An 18,242-nucleotide genomic window follows, 5' to 3' on the forward strand; every position below is an offset into this window, starting at 1 on the left:
GTATCAGCCCAGCTTGAACAAGTGAGGGTGTGTCACTTTTCTGACTTTGTCTGCCAGCACATAGGAATCTCATGGTAGAACCTTACAGGGGACCCTACCCTTTAGAGGTTGTTACACCAAAACATCTATTAACACCAAGACCCTCCTTCCCCACACCCCATTGTGGCCCTTCACAGTGAGGAATTCAGTTCTAGGTTCACAGCCACTGTTTCCTTTTTAAAATTTGATTTGTGTATATATGAATGTGTGTGTGTGTGTGTGTGTGTGTGTGTGTGTGTGTGTGTGTGTGTGTGTGTGTGTGTGTGTGTGTGTTAGTAAGGAACTTGAACTCAGCACTTGGGCTCTTTCCTTAGCTTTTTCCCTTAAGGCTGGCACTCTACCACTTAAGCAATGGTTCCACTTGCAGTTTTTTTTGTTTTTGTTGTTTGTTTTTTTAACAGTTTAATTGGACATAAGAGTCTCAGGGACTTTACTTCCTGAGTTGGATTAAAACCTGAACTTCAACCATCAAATCTCAGCCTCCTGAGTAGCTAGGATTACAGGTGTGAACCACCAAGATGCAGCTCAGCTGCTCCTTTGGACGGCACCATGCAAGTCTGAGCAGGTCTTTGAAAGCAAGAAGGCTCAACAGCCACGTGAATTGGACAAAGGCCTCAATCACCAAGAATTCCTGCAGATAAGCTGATCTTATCAGCCTCAAGATGCCACACAAGTTACTGGGGTTTGTTTTGCTTCTAGGCAAGTAGCAATCAGCTAGCCTTGGCATCAGGGACCCTATGAAAGATTTCAGTCCTAGTCAGAGCTATCTCCAAAGCCCTGTGGACGATTCCAAGTATGTAGCTGAGCATGCTTTCTTTTTGGTGCTGATCCTAGGGCTTGAACTCAGGGCCTGTGCTCTGACTCTGAGCTTCTTTTTGCTCAAGGCTGCACTCTACCACTAGAGCCACAGCACCACTTGCAAGGTTTTGGGGGGGGGGTGTTTTTGTTTTTGTTTCTGGTGACTCATTGGAGATAAGAGTCTCACAGACTTTCCTGCCCAAGCTGGCTTTGAAATAATCCTCAGATCTCAGCCTCCAGAGTAGTTGGGGTTATAGGCATGTGCCATAGGCTCCTGGCTTGTAGCTGAGATAGATCTCTAAGGAGATCAAAGACTTCCTTATCTGGAATTACCAGTCCCTGTTGGTAGCTAATCGTGTTCAAGTGTTACTGTAAAACATTTAGAGGCCCTGGTGCCAGTGCTGGCTACAATAAAACCTACAGGACAGCCTATCGCTAGGATCAGGGTTCACCTTTGCAATACATGTTGTGGTATTTTAAGATTCCAAGTAATAAATAAATGGATTGAGTCATTGCAGATGCTAGCCATGAAAAGGACCAAGTCCTGAGACAGATCCCCTACAATTTCCAAGAACAAGGTGAAGCCAGGTACCAATGGGTCGTGACTGTTATCCTAGCTACTCAAGAGGCTGAGATCTGAGGATCTTGATTTGAAGCCAGACTGGATAAAGAAATTAACCAAAAAAAAAAAAAAAAAAAAAAAAGGCTTCAAGTAGAGATGTGACTAAAGTGAAAAAACGCTATTCTTGAGCAAGAAAGCTAAAGAAAATACAAGGTTCTGAGTCCAAGCCCTAGAACCAGCACACACACACACACACACACACAGAGGAAAAGGCAGAAGGAAGGAAGGTAAAGGAAGGAAGGAAGGAAGGAAGGAAGGAAGGAAGAAAGAAAGAAAGAAAGAAAGAAAGAAAGAAAGAAAGAAAGAAAGAGAAAGAAGTGGTAGGTGCTAGGGGATGGGGCAAAAAAATGAGGAGTTAGCATTGAAAGGGAGTTAGCATTTTTTAAAAATGATTGAAAAAACATTCTGGAGATGCACAATGGTGATGGTAGCACAACACGGTATGTGCTCCTAATGATGTCACTGGTGCTCAAACTGCTTTTTACTGAAAAAGTCCAACTAAAAATGGGAGATAAGAGCCTGGTGTGTGTGTGGCAGGGGGTGGCTCATGCCTATAATCCTAGCTACTTAGGAGGCTGAGATATCTGAGGATCATTGTTTGAAACCATCTCAAGCAGGAAAGTCTGTGAGACTCTTATCTCCAAGTAAGTACTAAAAAGCCAGAAGTGGAACTGTGGCTCAAGTAATAAAGCTCAGGGACAGCACCCATGCCCTGAGTTCAAACCCTAACACAAGCACAAACACACATGCACACATGAAAAGAGAAAGAGAGAGAGAGAAGGAAGGAAGGAAGAAAGGAAGGAAGGAAGGAAGGAAGGAAGGAAGGAAGGAAGGAAGGAAGGAAAAAGAAAGAGAGAGGAGATAAGCTTTAGGGCCCAACCTTTACTCTTCATTTCTCTCTCTTTTCCTCTGAGCCATTCTCTCCTGCAGATACTTCAGAGCCATCTTAGAATGCAGGAAGGAGTAGACAGGACACCGGGCCAGGTGTCAATGACTCTGTGTGTGTGTGTGTGTGTGTGTGTGTGTGTGTGTGTGTGTGTGTGTGTGTGTGTGTGTGTGTGTGTGTGTGTGTGTGTGTGTGCCAGTACTGAGGCTTTCTAAGTTTTTTTCACTCAAGACTGGTGCTCTACCACTTAAGCCACAGCTCTACTTCCAGCTTTATGGAACTTAGAAATAAAATTATCGGGGCTGGGAAGGTAGCTCAGCAGTAGAGTGCATGCCTTGCAAGCATGAGGCCCTGGGTTCGATTCCTCAGCACCACATAAACAGAAAAAGCGGGAAGTGGCGCTGTGGCTCCAGTGGTAGAGCACTAGCCTTGAGGGGAAGAGCTGAGGGACAGCGCCCAGGCCCAGAGTTCAGGCCCCATGACCAGCAAAATAAATAAATAAATAAAATTATCATGGATTTTTTTTCTGCCCAAAGCTGGCTTTGAATCTAATCCTCCTGAATAGTGAGGATGTCAGTTGGGAGCCATCAGTGCCTGGCCTCATGTGACCAGTCCAGAGACAATGGGCTGTCAGACCCACTGCTGTCACCCCTGACCATCTGAACAGACCTGGAGCTGGGACTCTTTAATTACACATACTCCGCTCCCTCCACCCCCCAGTTTTTCTGTCTATTTAAACCTATGCTCATGTTTGTATCCCCAAAATGGCCGAAGATGAACTGAACTGCCTCCTTCCCCTTGACTCTCAGTGCCATGTCCTAAACCTCCTTTATCTGAAGTTCACTGTGTCTCTCTATTTGACCCATAGGGGTGAGTCACCAGACCTGATACATGGGTCTTGGACCTAAAAACTATAGTTTTGATGAACACTGGGCTGTATACTTAAAAGTAGTTAAGATCAGCTGAGCATAAGTGGCTCATACCTATAATCTGAGATACTCAGGAGGCTGAGTTCCAAAAAACCTAAATTCAGGCCAGTCCAGACAGAAAAATCCAAGACTCCATCTTCAACCAACCAGCAAAAAAAGAAAAAAGAAAGAAAGAAAGGGGGGCTGGGAAGGTGGCTCAGTAGTACAGTGCTTGCCTTGCAGGCATGAAGCTCTGCATTCAATTCCTCAGTACTACATAAACAGAAAAAGCTGGAAGTGGCGCTGTGGCTCAAGTGGTTGAGCACTAGGCTTGAGCTGAAGAGCTGAGGGGCAGTGCCCAGGCACAGAGTTCAGGCCCCACAACCAAGAAAGAAAGAAAGAAAGAAAGAAAGAAAGAAAGAAAGATAGATAGAAAGAAAGAAAGAAAGAAAGAAAGAAAGAAAGAAAGAAAGAAAGAAAGAAGGAAGGAAGGAAGGAAGGAAGGAAAGAAAGAGAGAGAGGGGGGAGGGAAGGGGGGGGAGGGAGGGAGGAAAGAAAGAAATGGGGCTGGGAAAGTGGCTCAGTGGTAGAGTACTTGCCTTACATGCATGAGGCCCTGGGTTCAATTCCTCAGCACCACATAAGCAGAAAAAGCCGGAAGTGGGGCTGACACTCAAGTGGTAGAGTGCTAGCCTTCAGCTGAAGAGCTGAGGGACAGCGCCCAGGCCCAGAGTTCAGGCCCCACGACCGACAAAAGAAAGAAAGGAAGGAAGGAAGGAAGGAAGGAAGGAAGGAAGGAAGGAAGGGAGGGAGGAAGGAAGGAAGGGAGGGAGGAAGGGAGGGAGGGAGGGAGAGAGAAAGAGAGAAAGAGAGAAAAAGAAAGGAAAAGAAAAAAGAAAGAAAGAGCTGGACTGGAGTCTGGACTCAAGTGGTAGTTCACTGGCTGTGAGCAAGAAAGCCCAATGATGCCAGACATCAAGTTCAAGCCTCAGTACCAGAATAGCACACCAAAAAAACCATTAAAAGTTAAAATGATACATTTTATGTCATTTGTTATTTTAACATAGTTATTTACTTGGGTGCAGGGTTTGAACTCAAGGTCTTATGCTTGCTAGTTAGGTACTCTACCACTTGAGCCACACTTCTACCCCTTTTTGCTTGCATTGTTTTTTAGTTGGCTTTCTTTCTTTCTTTCTTTCTTTCTTTCTTTCTTTCTTTCTTTCTTTCTTTCTTTCTTTCTTTCTTTCTTTCTTTCTTTCTTTCTTTCTTTCTTTCTTTATGGTGCCAGACCTGGGGCTTGAACTCAGGGCATGGGCTCTGTTCCTGAGGTCTTTTTGCACAAGGCTAGCACTCTACCACTTGATCTAGGGCTGGCTTTGAACCACAGTCCTCCAATCTCAGCCTCCTAAATTGCTAGGATTACAGGTATGAGCCCCCAGTACCTGGATGCTGCGGCTGCTGCTGCTGTCTCCTCCTCCTCCTCCTCCTCCTCCTCCTCCTCCTCCTCCTCCTCCTCCTCCTCCTCCTCCTCCTCCTCCTCCTCTTCCTCCACCTTCTTCTTCTTCTTGGTTATTGATAGGGTCTCCTACTCAAAAAATGCCCAGGTCTGACTTTGAACAGGTACCTTCTTTATTCCTTCTGTGTATCTGGGATTATAATTTTTGAGGATGAGGGAAGTCTTCCTGAGTTTTTGTTGTTGTTGTTGCTGTTGGTCCTGGGACTTGAACTCAGGGCCTGGGCATTGTTTCTGAGAGCTCTTTTGCTCAAAGGTAGCACTCTACCACTTTGAGCCATGGTATCACTTCTAGTTTTCTGGTGGTTAATTGGAGATAAGAATCTCAAACTTTCCTGCTAGGGCTGGCTTTGAACCATGATCCTCAGATCTCAGCTTCCTGAGTAGCTGGGATTACAGGCATCAGCCACCAGTGCTCAGCTGTGTCTTACTTTTTTTTTCTGGCTGTCCTGGAAGCTCAGTCCTTCAGATCTCCATCTCCTTAGTAGTTGGGGATTACAAGTGTGAGCCACCACAGCCAGCTTTTTTTTCTCCAACTGCAGGGCTTGAATTGGGACCTAGATGCTGTTCCTGAGCTTTTTTCACTCATGACTAGCTAGCACACTACCACTTGGCCACTGTCCCACCCCCCCCCTTTTTTTTTTTTTTTTGGTTAATTGGAGAGAGGAGATTAGAGTCTCAGGGACTTTCCTGCTAGGGAAAAGTCCATGAGAAAGTCTGTGAGATAGGACACTGGTGGCTCACACCTGTAATCTACCCACTCAGGAAGCTGAGATCTAAGGATTTCAAAGGCAGCCCTGGCAGACAAATCCAAGACTCTTTTTTCTTTTGGGTCCGGTTGTGGGGCCTGAACTCTGGGCCTGGGCGCTGTCCCTCAGCTCTTCAGCTCAAGGCTAGCGCTCTACCACTTGAGCCACAGCGCCACTTCCGGCTTTTTTTCTTTTTGTTTATATGGTGCTGAGGAATCGAACCCAGGGCCTCAGGCTTGCAAGGCAAGCGCTCTACCACTGAGCCACCTTCCCAGCCCCAAATCCAAGACTCTTATCTCTAATTGTTCAGCAAAAAGCTGAAAGGAGAAATGTGGTCCAAGTGGTAGAGTGCTGCTGGCCATGAATGGGAAAAGCTGAATGAAAGCTTGAGGCCCTGAGTTTAAGTCTAAGTACCAGCACACACACACACACACACACACACACAAATACACACTCACACACACACACACACACACACATACTTTGTACTAAAGCTGAATATAAAGGCTTTATTACATCTACAATTCTAGCTACTCAGGAGGTAGAAATCAGGAGGATTCCAGTTTGAGGCCAGCCCGGGCACAGGATTTGAAAAGTCCCAATCTCAATCAATTAAAAAAAAAAAAAAAAAAGGCAAGGCAGGGGTGGCTCATGCCTGTAATCCTAGCTACTCAGGAAACTGAGATCTGAAGATCCTGGTTCAAAGCCAGCCTTGGTAGAAAAGTCCCTGTGAGACTCTAATCTCCAATTAAACACTGAAAAATGGGAAGTGGTGCTGTGGCTCAGGGATAGCGCCCAGGACCAGAATTCAAGCCCCATGACTGATTTTTAAAATTATTGATAAGTAGTAATTATTAATAATGAAGCAAAAAATTAAAATGCACTGTGGACTTGGCTTAAGTGGTGGAGGCGTGGCTCAAATGGTTGGGTGTGGTTAGAGCTGTAGGGACATGGCTATAGCAGTGGCGGGGTGTGGCTCAAGTAGCACAACTGCAATATTTCAAAAAAAAAAGGAGAGAAAAAGAAAGCAAGAATAGGGGGCTGGGAAGGTGGCTCAGTGGTAGAGTGCTTGCCTTGCATGCATGAGGCTCTGGGTTCGATTCCTCAGCACCACATAAGCAGAAAAAGCCGGAAGTGGCGCTGTGGCTCAAGTGGTAGAGTGCTAGCCTTGAGCTGAAGAGCTGAAGAACAGTGCCCAGACCCAGAGTTCAGGCCCCACAACCGGAAAAAAAAAAAAAAAAATAGGGAATCTTCTCCCAAGGAATATAAATTCAGAAGGTGGCAAACACCAAGTGCTCCTTAAGGGCTGGAACTTAGTTCAGTGGGGGGCAGGTGCCTAGCTTGCAGAATGCCCTGAGTTTGATCTACAGCGCCAGAAAGAAAAGACTGATGTATTATGCAGGACAGCCCCGGTTTAAAGGGTTCTGGTCCTAATGCTAAGGCTTTCTTTCCAGTGGCAGAGGTTGGGACCTGCACCTCTTTCCCAGTGGAGGAGCGGCTGGCTCCTCTACCTCTTCCAGGTGAAGAAGTTTGTCATGTGTATGGGTTATATATGCTTGGTTGACTGGCCTGTTACCCAGCCTGGGCCTCTCTGGGTGGAAGAGAGGCCAGAGTGTCAGAAAGGAGGCCCCTTTGTAGTTTGAGAAGTGGAATCCCCAGATGGAAATTTCATCCTGGCTCCCAGAGAGCCCTCTGGGTCCCAAGTCCATGGAATGCCTTGTTCTACTTCCTCTCTAGGGCAGCCTTGAACCCAAGGCAGGGACAGACGAGCTAGCATCCCCCTCGCAGGGCTGGCTTCCTCTGGCTAGACCAGGCCTGGCCCAAGAAGCCCCTCCTTCCTTCTCCCAGCAGGAACCGGGGTCACCTGTGGGCCGGGTGGGTCTGGATGGTCAGGTGTTGGGGTTGGAGGCAGCTTTACCACCGGCTCCTGACACCTGCCAAAGATGCCTTGCTTGGAGATCCCAGGATCTGAGCGTCCCCAGCTTCCCCCACAGCTGGACTGATTTCTGAGACGCCCTTTCTTCCCAGCTTTCTGGGTGGCCACAGTGTCCACCTGGGACTGGGCAGGGTGAGGATTCCTCTCCAGGCGGCCATCGCGTGGCGCTGGGGACGTGGGGTCGACTTAGGGAGCTGGCAGAGGGGCGGGGCCCCGGCGGGCCCAGGGGCGGGGCGGGCAGGGGAAGGGCACACCCGCCCGCCCTGACTCACCCTCACCCGGTCCGGGAACTCTGCGGGAGTCCCGGCCGCTCTCGTTCCACGGACCTCAGAGCCGGCCCAGGGCCCATCCCGCAGTGGTAAGTTGGGTCGGGGTGGGGTGGGGTGTGTCGGGGGGGGTCTCTGGTCCTTGGGGAACAGATGGCCAGGTGAGGGTCGGGCTGGGGCCGTAGGTGATCCTGGGGAGGATCGCTCAGGTGAGGCTGGCACGGTGGCCTGGGCGGGCTCCACTAGGAGCTGGGGGTGGAACAAGGGTGCGCAGACAGAGGCCTCGGCCCAAGGGGAGCCCGTCCACCTCCCTCCAACCCCCAAGTGAAAGAATGAAGATCAACAGGTGGGACTCAACCTTTAGGGAAGCCGTGACTCTTAGAGTTTCTCCTCCGGTGACACAGTGACACTCAAAAGGAGATGTCTCCTCTTCCCCCCCCCACCCCAAGCCCTCAGAGCTCTACTCCTTGGGGTCCTCCCCAACTTGCATCCCCCCCCCACCTTGAGGTTTTTGAACTTCAAGATTTCCCAGACCCACCGGCTACCCCAAGCCCCAGCAGGAAAAGCTAGTCTGGCCTCAAGATCTGCTACTAAAGGGTGACCCACCCTTGCCCCAGACCTCAGTTTCCCCCTTGTGGAAAAAGTAGGAATTGTACTCCTCTTCAAGAGTTAAAAAGCAAAAAAAAAAAAAAAAGTTTTAGGTTTGGTGTTTCTTCCTGGCTGACAAGATCTAGTCTGGCTAGTCCTCTAGGATTTGGGGGGAGAGGGGGGCAGGAGGGGGTGCACATGCAGGTGTGACTGCTGGTACTGGGGTTTCAACTTAGGGACCTCTTGCTCTCACTTGGCTTTTTTGCCCAAGATTAGTGCTCCACCATTTGAGCCACAGCCCACTTCTACCTTGATCCTAGTTAATTGGAGATAAGAATTTCACAGACTTTTTTCTACCTAAGCTGGCTTATACCTATAATCCTCATATTGCAGCCTCCTAAGTAGCTAACATTACAGGTGTGAACCACCAGCACCCAGTACCTCTAAGATTCTTGAAAGAGTAACAGATTTATTTTATTTTATTTTTGCCAATGGCTTATTCCTGTAACTCTAGCTACTCTGGAGGTTAAGATATGAGACTTGTTATTTGAAGCCAGCCCTGGCAGGAAAGTCTTTAGACTTGTATCTCCAATTAACCAGCAAAAAGCTGGAAGTAGAGATGTGGCTCAAGTTGTAGAGCACCAGCCTTGAGTAAATTAACTAAGGGACATCACCCAGGCCTTGAGTCCAAGCCCTAGGACTGGCAAAAGAAAATTCTTCATTAAAAGAAAAAGATTTTTGCAAGTGGGTGCAGGTAGCTCATGCCTATAATCTTAGCTACCCAGGAGACTGAGATCTGAGGATCATAGTTCAAAGCCAGCCTGGGCAAGAAAGTCCGTGGGACTCTTTCGTTTGTTTTGCCGGTCGTGGGGCCTGAACTCTGGGCCTGGGCGCTGTCCCTCAGCTCTTCAGCTCATGGCTAGTGTTCTACCACTTGAGCCACAGTGCCACTTCCAGCTTTTTCTGCTTATGTGGTGCTGAGGAATCCAACCCAGGGCCTCATGCACTCTACCACTGAGCCACCTTCCCAGCTCTCAGTGAGACTCTTATCTCTAATTAGCCACCAGATGGCAGGAAGAGGAGCTGTGCTCAAATTCTGTAGTATCAGCCACTCCAATTCTAGAAAACAGCTCTAACATTCATGCTTCCAAAGTTGAGAACAGATTCAGCATGGAGAGCATCAGATAGCCTAGCTTGTGGTCCCCCCTCCCAGTTCTATGAGTCCTGTCTCCTCAGCCATCCCTCCAGCTCTGCTCAGACACTAAGGGATTGGGGGAGGGGGGAAGATGGCCAGCCTTGGTCTGGAGGAATGTAATGGCAGGTTCGGAAAGATCAAGTTTGAGTCATAGAGACAGATAATGATAATCCCTTGGACCCACCTCCGATTATCTTTGTGTATACACCTTGTCCCCTGGGAGCTACAGGCTCATCCTTAAGCTTTTCTGTCTTCTAGCCTGTGATTGTGCAGCAGTGAGGGCAGGCAGGCAGGCGACTGAACTTACATTATTGGAAGATATGTCCTGAAAAGTGGCCAGGGCAGAGTTAGTCCCTGCCTCTCTGTGTGTGTATGTGTCTTACAGCATGAGATTTGAAATCAGGGCTGCTCACATTCAAGACAGTCACTCTACTGCTGAGCCTTAACTCCAAGCCCTGTTTTGTTTTTTTGGTGGTTGTTGTCATTTTGCTTTGCACTTGTTATTTCTGAGATAGAATCTTGCTTACTGCCTGGGTGCATTCCTGGACCTCGATCCACCTATTTTAGGGAGGATGATAGATGGACACTACCATACATATCTCTCCAGTGAGAAGGAATCTCATGAACTGGTTGCCTGCACTTGCCTTGAACCTTGATCCTCAAAATCTCAGCCTCCCAAGTAGCTGGGATTACAGGATGAGCCACCAGCACCCAGCTTCCATGGGTTCATTTGTATCAGGTTAGACACTGATGGTGGAAGTTAGGAGTTGTTTTTTTTTTTTTTTAATTTTTGCAGAGGATAGGGGCAATGTGAATGTGGAGGACAGGCCACGGTATGCAATGAGTAAGCAATCCAAGACCTGCACCCCACCTTTAGGAATGTTTGTGCCTGATCCCTTTGCCTACAGATCTCCCCTCTGGGAGATGGGGGCCTCAGATTAAGGGGTCTGATTTAAGCCAGGTACCAATGGCTCCCACCTGTAATTCTAGCTCCTCAGGAAGCTGAGAAGTGAGGATCACAGTTCAAAGTCAGCTCTGGCAGGAAAAATCTGTCAAACTCTTATCTCCAATTAACCAGCCAAAGGCGGGAATCACAGCTGTGCCTCCATGGTAGAGCATAAGTTTTGAGTGAAAAAACAAAGTCTAAGGACAGTACCCAGGCTCAAAATTCAAGCCCCAGGACTGGCACAGAAAAAAAGGGGGTGGGATGGAAGGAGTTGATTGTTGGGAACTGCCTGACTCTTGCCTGCTGAGTGGATGCCGGCTTCCTGTATTAAAGTCTCTACCTCTAATGTGATCTCACTTAGGAGAGACCCTCCAAAGTGGGTACAGTTGAGACCAAAAGAGACAGAACGTGTCAGAGCTGTTAGCTGAGGTATAGAATGGGGGACCAGGGTTTCCTTACCCTGAAGATTGGCACTGCCCAGTGGCCCGGATATTCCCTTCCTGGTCCAGCCACCATTGATCAGAGAAAGAATGGAAGGCTCCTAGGAGCCTGTTTGAGAGGTGGTAGTCAGCTGGGCCCTGGCAACACACACCTGTAATCCTAGCAACTCAGGAGGCCGAGATCTGAAGATCAAGGCAGCCAGGGCAAGAAAGACTATGATGCTCTTATCTCTAATTAACCAATGGAGTGGAGCTATGGCTCAACTGGTAGAAAGCCAACCTGGAGGGCTGGGAAGGTGGCTCAGTGGTAGAGCGCTTGCCTTGCATGCATGAGGCCCTGGGTTGGATTCCTCAGCACCACATAAGCAGAAAAAGTCAGAAGTGATGCTGTGGCTCAAGTGGTAGAGGGTTAGCCTTGAGCTGAAGAGCTGAGGGAGGGCTGGGAAGGTGGCTCAGTGGTAGAGCACTTGCCTTGCATGCATGAGGCCCTGGGTTTGATTCCTCAGCACCACAGAAGCAGAAAAAGCTGGAAGTGGCATTGTGGCTCAAGTGATAGAGCACTAGCCTTGAGCCGAAGAGCTGAGGGATAGTGCCCAGGGCCAGGGTTCAAGCCCCACGACTGACCAAAAAAAAAAAAAAAAAAAAAGCCAATCTGGAGCAAAAAAGGTGAGAGTACCTAGGCCCTGAGATCAAGCCTTGGTCCTGGCATGCACACACGTGCATGTGCACGTGCGCACACATACACAGACAAAAGATGTTGGCACAACTTTAGATGCTGGCAAAAGGGGACCACGGAGGGCCCCACTGTTCTTTCCAATCCTCTCTAGCCTCAGGAAGTGGCAGCCTAGTTTCAGCCTGTGCCCCACGCCCACGTGTGACTTGGGCCTGGCCCATCTTTATCTTCCATAATGATACCTTGGTTGAAAAGGAAACCAGGCACAGACAGAGTGGGACAGCAGCCCAGGAGCCTGGCCGCCCAGCCCTGGGCCAGTCATCCTGCCAGTCTTAGGTGTCAGCCTGAGAGTTCTCCACTGGGGCAGGGTGTCCATCTTACAGAGGTTATCAACACTCCCCCTCCCTCCCAGAGCCCAGGTCTCCCGTTTGTACCTCTAGTTCCTTTAGAAACCCAGGTGTCCTGGGCAATCACTCACACAGGAACACACACACACACACACACACACACACACACACAACACACACACACACACACAGGAACACACACACACACACACACACACACACACACACACGCCCCCAGGGCTGACTGGCCTTCAACCTGGCCACTCCCTAACCCTTGGGGCCCAGTAACCAGAGCAGAGCCAGGTTCCAGCCGGCTTTTCCAGTTGGAGGTAGTGCCCTGAGCGCCCCTGGAGGGGGTGGGGGACCAACGCCCCGGAAGTCCTGGGCCTTGGGACACTCTGGTCAGGTGCAGGTAAGAACTGGACTCAGGACATAGTGGATAGAGTGTGCTTTGGGGGTGTCTCTTCTACAGAATAAGAAAGGCAATGCCTAGCATGAGGAGAAAGCTGCATAGAGAGATTGGGGACTCGCGCTCTGTCTCTCCTGAACTGTGAAAGATCAGGCAGAAGGTCCCAGCGTGGAGAAGCTTTCTGGCTCTGAGAAGGAGGTGAATTCTAGGAAAGGGGGCCCTCGGCTCACAGGCAGATTGCAGAGGGTCTGGAGCAAGGCCCATGTCTGGAACCCTGGCGATCCTTCCAGAAGGGACCCCTGCACCTCATGATTCCTTGTTTCTCTGCTTTCTGTAGGCAGGATGATCCCTGTGGCAGAGTTCAAGCAGTTCACAGAACAGCAGCCAGCATTCAAAGTGCTCAAGCCCTGGTGGGACGTGTTGGCTGAATACCTTACGGTTGCCATGCTCATGATTGGGGTCTTTGGCTGCACCCTTCAGGTAAGGGGCGGGCCATGAAGGGGCAGGACCTCACTGTGGGGATGGTCATGATTGGTTCTTTGGCTGCACTTTTCAGATGAGGAGGGTGGCCACAAAGAATGTGTGGGGGGGGGGGGATATCCTTACAGTGGCCATGCTCATGATTGGTTCCTCGGCCACAGCCTCCAGGTGAGGAGTGGGCCACAAATGGGCGAGACTTCACCCTGGGGATAGTCATGATTGGTTTGGACTATACCTGTAGGTGAAGGGCACAGCCATAAAGGGGTGGGACCCCCACCTGCCTTCCTGTCACTCAAAAGCCGAATCGCGAGCCCACTTTCAGACCAATTTTGACCCCCTTACCGGACCTGACTGCATGTCCCCTTTTTATAAGGGCACAGTCCTAGGTCTACCCTAGTGGACTCATGGGAAAGATCCCATTTCCAAACGAGATCATATACATGCATAGGGATTGAGGGTTGAGAAGATGTCTACATCTTTAGGGGGTGAGGTCACAACTCAACATCAACTCCTAATTCCATATGTATATATATATGATATAAATATATTAATATAACATACATAATATATAATATTTGTGTTATTTATATACATATAGTTTTAATTTTCAAATGCTATCTTGTGGTTTTGCTCAGGTGAGCCTGGACTAAGATCTTCCTACTGATGCTTCCTGATTATCTAGGATGCTAGGTATATGCCACTATATATAGCAATTGCTGGAGATGGTAGAGACTCACCAACATTTTGCCCAAGCTGGCCTCAAATTGCAATGCTCCCAACCTCTGCCTCCCAAGTAGCTGGGATCATAGGCGTGAATCACTGCCTCCAGCAACCCAAGTCTTTTCTTCAAAGACTTCTTAGCAACTCCTCTCAAGTCAGCTGGCTGGCAGTAATCCAAGATGAAGGTTTCCTAACTTTCAGCTTTACTTTCTTCCCCCATCTTATCTCCTTTCGTTCCCAGGTAACACAGGACAAGATCATCTGCCTGCCCAGCCATGAACCTCGGGAGAATTTATCGGAGGCTCCATGCCAACAGCTGCTGCCACGGGGGGTTTCTGAGCAGATGGGGGACCTCCGGGAATTGAGTGGCCTCAAGAACAACTTGGACCTTCAGCAGTACAGCTTCATTAACCAGCTGTGCTATGAGACAGCTCTCCACTGGTACGCTAAGTATTTCCCCTACCTGGTTGTCATTCACACACTTATCTTCATGGTCTGTACCAGCTTTTGGTTCAAGTTCCCTGGCACCAGTTCCAAGATCGAACACTTCATCTCCATCCTGGGCAAGTGTTTTGATTCCCCATGGACGACAAGGGCCTTGTCTGAAGTCTCCGGAGAGAACAATAAGGGTCCCACTGCTGGACGGGCCCTGGCCACTGTGGCAGCCTCAGCAGGGCCAGGGCCAGGAAAGACAGGTGAGGGCGAGAAGGAGAAGGTGCTGGCAGAACCAGAGAAGGTGGTGACTGAGCCTCCGGCTGTCACCTTGTTAGACAAGAAGGAAGGTGAGCAGGCCAAAGCCTTGTTTGAGAAAGTCAAGAAGTTCCGGGTCCACGTGGAAGAGGGGGACATCCTCTACACCATGTACATCCGGCAGACAGTACTCAAAGTGTTCAAGTTCTTTGCCATCCTGGTTTACAACCTGGTGTATGTGGAAAAGATCAGCTTCCTGGTGGCCTGTAGGGTGGAGACCTCAGAAGTGACTGGGTATGCCAGTTTCTGCTGCAACCATACCAAGGCTCACCTCTTCTCCAAGCTGGCCTTCTGCTACATCTCCTTCGTGTGTGTGTATGGCATCACCTGCCTATACACGCTCTACTGGCTCTTCCACCGACCCCTCAAAGAGTATTCCTTCCGGTCTGTGCGGGAGGACACAGGAATGAACGACATCCCCGATGTGAAGAATGACTTCGCCTTCATGCTGCACCTCATTGATGAGTACGACTCGCTCTATTCCAAGCGTTTTGCCGTTTTCCTCTCCGAGGTCAGTGAAAGCCGTCTCAAGCAACTCAACCTGAACCATGAGTGGACCCCAGAGAAGCTTCGACAGAAGCTGCAGCGGAATGCCCGGGGTCACCTGGAGCTGGCTCTGTGCATGCTCCCTGGGCTCCCTGACACTGTGTTTGAGCTCAGTGAGATAGAGGCCCTCCGGCTAGAAGCCATCTGTGACATCTCCTTTCCCCCAGGCCTCTCGCAGCTGGTGAACCTCCAGGAACTCAGTTTGCTCCATTCACCCGCCAAGCTGCCCTTCTCCTCGCAGATCTTCCTGCGCGATCGCCTGAAAGTGATGTGCGTGAAATGCGAGGAACTCCGTGAGGTGCCCCTCTGGGTGTTTGGGCTGCGTGGCTTAGAAGAACTCCACCTGGAGGGACTCTTTGCTCCCGAGCTGGCTCGAGCGGCTACTCTTGAGAGTCTCCGGGAGTTAAAGCAGCTCAAGGTGTTGTCCCTCCGGAGCAATGCCGGAAAGGTGCCAGCCAGTGTAACGGATGTAGCCGGACACCTACAACGACTGAGTTTACATAATGATGGGGCCCGATTACTCGCCCTCAACAGCATCAAGAAGCTGGTGGTATTACGGGAGCTCGAACTGGTGGCCTGTGGACTGGAACGCATTCCCCATGCCATCTTCAGCTTAGGTGCCCTGCAGGAACTTGACCTCCGGGACAACCACCTGCGATCCATCGAGGAGATTCTGAGTTTCCAGCATTGTCGGAAACTGGTCACCCTCAAGCTGTGGCACAACCAGATCGCTTACGTCCCCGAACACGTGAGGAAGCTCAGGGGCCTGGAACAGCTCTACCTCAGCCACAATAAACTTGAGACACTGCCCACCCAGCTCGGCCTGTGCTCTAGCCTCCGTTTACTGGATGTGTCCCATAATGGTCTGCGTTCCTTACCACCAGACGTGGGCCTCCTCCAGAATCTGCAACACCTAGCTCTCTCCTACAATGCCCTCGAGGCCTTGCCAGAAGAGTTGTTCTTCTGTCGAAAGCTCCGGATTTTGCTTTTGGGTTACAACCATCTGAGCCAGCTCTCCCCCCACGTGGCAGCCCTCAGGGCCCTCAGCCGCCTAGAACTCAAGGGCAACCGGTTGGAGGCACTGCCTGAAGAACTTGGCAACTGCGCAGGACTCAAGAAAGGGGGGTTGCTGGTAGAAGACACCCTGTATGAGGGGCTACCCCCAGAGGTGCGAGAAAGGATGGAGGAGGAATGAAGCTAGGCTGGGGCAGGTTCAAGTGGAGGCCTATTGGATGCCTCTGCCCTACCGATGTCTTCCAAGAGAAATGGCTGATGGGCCCACCCAGAAGACAATGGACAGTCGTGTCAGCTATGTGGAGCCCAGGCAAGACCCTAGGACTAGTTCATCTGGGGAGAGGCAGGAAGTTGTGGATTTGGGGTGGAACCTCATTCTCAAGCTCAAAACCACAACCTGTGTGTCTTTGACTAGCTGGCCTGCCCTCTCTCTCTGGACATTCCAGTTAATTAGTGTCATAGATGGGAGTGGGGACACGTCCCAGTGGGATTTTCCAATCATCCTCCCTCCTCGTAACACAAACAACATGGCTTACATCTGAGGTTCCCTCTCAAGGACGGGACACAAACACAAAGGAAAACTTTCCCCCCCCCATTATTATCCCAACTTTGATGCCAATTTCTTATTTATAAGTACAATGGATTTCATATTTGGCTATGTGTCAAAACCAACTGAATAGCTAGGATAAAAGAAAACATCCCAAGCCACACCCCTGAAATACTGACTCAGGAGTTTTGGGTGGGGGCCAGGAAGCTGCTCGTAAATAAGCATACCAGGTAACTCCTAATGCAGGTAGTCCTGGAATTGTATAATGGAAATGCTGATCTGTGCTGGAATTGTATAATGGAAATGCTGATCTGTGATGGAAAGAGATGTCAAAGCCTGGTACAGTGGCTCACACCTGTAATCCTACCTAGTTGGGAGGCTGAGATCAGGAGGATCATGGTTCAAGGCCAGCTGGGGCAAAAATATTCACAAGATCCCATCTCAACAAATAAAAATCTGGGCATAGTGGTACACCTGGCATCCTAGAAACACAGAAAGCACGAACAGGTGGATCACAGTTCCGAAGAGCCTGAGCAAAAAAGTGAAAACCTATTTGAAAAGTATGAAATGTAAAAGGCCTTGGGGGGTGCGGGGGGGGGGGGGTGACTCCAATGTTATAGCACCTGCCTAGCAAGCAGGCCCTGAGTTCAAATCTCAGCACTGCTAAAAGAGAAAGGGGGAAAGGGAGAGGATAGATTTTGGAATGTTTGGGTTCCGAGGCCCATTTTCAGTTCTAGACCTTTTAAGACTCTCAAGACACTGAGCACTTCTTTCCTCTGGAAATGCTTAAAGCAACACATAAAACTGCAAACATAACCTCCAGAGGTTTTCTCATGGATTTCCTCAAGGTAAGATCACCTGCTATGGAGGCTGCACTTATCTAAGGCCATGCAAGGACTTTATCTTTGGGATGTTCCTGTGTGGGGGAGCATAGACCGGTGTGCACTTAATAAATACTAATTATGAGAATTGTAGTTCTATGTGCATTCCTATCATTATTTAAGTCTTTTGTTTCACATGCTCAGTTTTAACACCTGCTTGTCAGAATCAAAACTGAGTCGATTCTGGGAAGGACAGGCACCAAAGGCAGCTTGAAAGGGCAACAAGGTAGACATATCATTAAATCTGCCTTATTACTGGAGAATCCCTTTCCTCCTGTGCTTTTGTGTGTGTGTGCTCCAGTCCTGGGGCTTGAACTCAGAGTCTGGGTGCTGTCTCTAGGCTTTTTTTTTTTTTTGCACTCTACCACTTGAGTCACAGTTTCACTTCCAGCTTTTTGGTGGTTCACTGGAGATGAGAGTCACAAGGACTTTCCTACCCAGGTTGGCTTCAAACTAATTCTCAGATCTCAGCCTCTCAAGCAGCTGGGATGACAGGCATGAACCAGACAACTGGCCTCCCATGGTTTTATTGTTTTTGATGTGTGCACACACACACAGGTCCTGGGACTTGAACTCGGGGCCTGGGTGTAGTCCCTGAGCTTTTTCACTCAAGGTGAACCTTAGTTCCAGTTCTAGATTTATGTATTTGTTTTTGTCAGTTATGGCAAATTGAATATGAATTCAAGGCCTGGGCGCTGCACTTTCCCACTCAAAGATAGTGCTATATCATTTTGAGCCACAGTGCCACTTCCAGATTTCTGGAGGTTCACTGGAGATAGAGTCTCATGGACTTTCCTGTCTGGGCTGGCTTCCAACCATGATCCTCAGATCTCAGCCTCCTGAATAGGATTACAGGTGAGCCACTGGCTCCCTGCTGCTGTTTAATTGGCGATAAGTCTCATGGACTCATGCCCAGGCTGGCTTTGAATGTCAATCCTCAGATCTCAGCCTCCTAAATAGCCAAGATTACAGACATGAGCCTTGCTATC

At 49.3% G+C, this 18,242-nt stretch overlaps 1 protein-coding gene across 1 annotated transcript; it reads left to right on the forward strand.

The window, feature by feature from the left end:
- The first annotated feature begins 7,730 nt into the window (after positions 1-7,730).
- Lrrc8e (leucine rich repeat containing 8 VRAC subunit E) lies at positions 7,731-17,341 on the forward strand. Its single transcript, XM_070002405.1, has 3 exons — positions 7,731-7,809; positions 12,653-12,795; positions 13,757-17,341. Exons 2-3 carry the CDS (start codon positions 12,658-12,660, stop codon positions 16,004-16,006), a joined length of 2,388 nt encoding a protein of 795 aa, XP_069858506.1. The 5' UTR covers positions 7,731-7,809; positions 12,653-12,657; the 3' UTR covers positions 16,007-17,341.
- Positions 17,342-18,242: the final 901 nt, after the last annotated feature.

Source organism: Dipodomys merriami, unplaced genomic scaffold (genome assembly GCF_024711535.1).
Source record: "Dipodomys merriami isolate MVZ:Mamm:240054 unplaced genomic scaffold, mDipMer1.0.p SCAF_6, whole genome shotgun sequence".
Classification (NCBI taxonomy): domain Eukaryota; kingdom Metazoa; phylum Chordata; class Mammalia; order Rodentia; family Heteromyidae; genus Dipodomys; species Dipodomys merriami.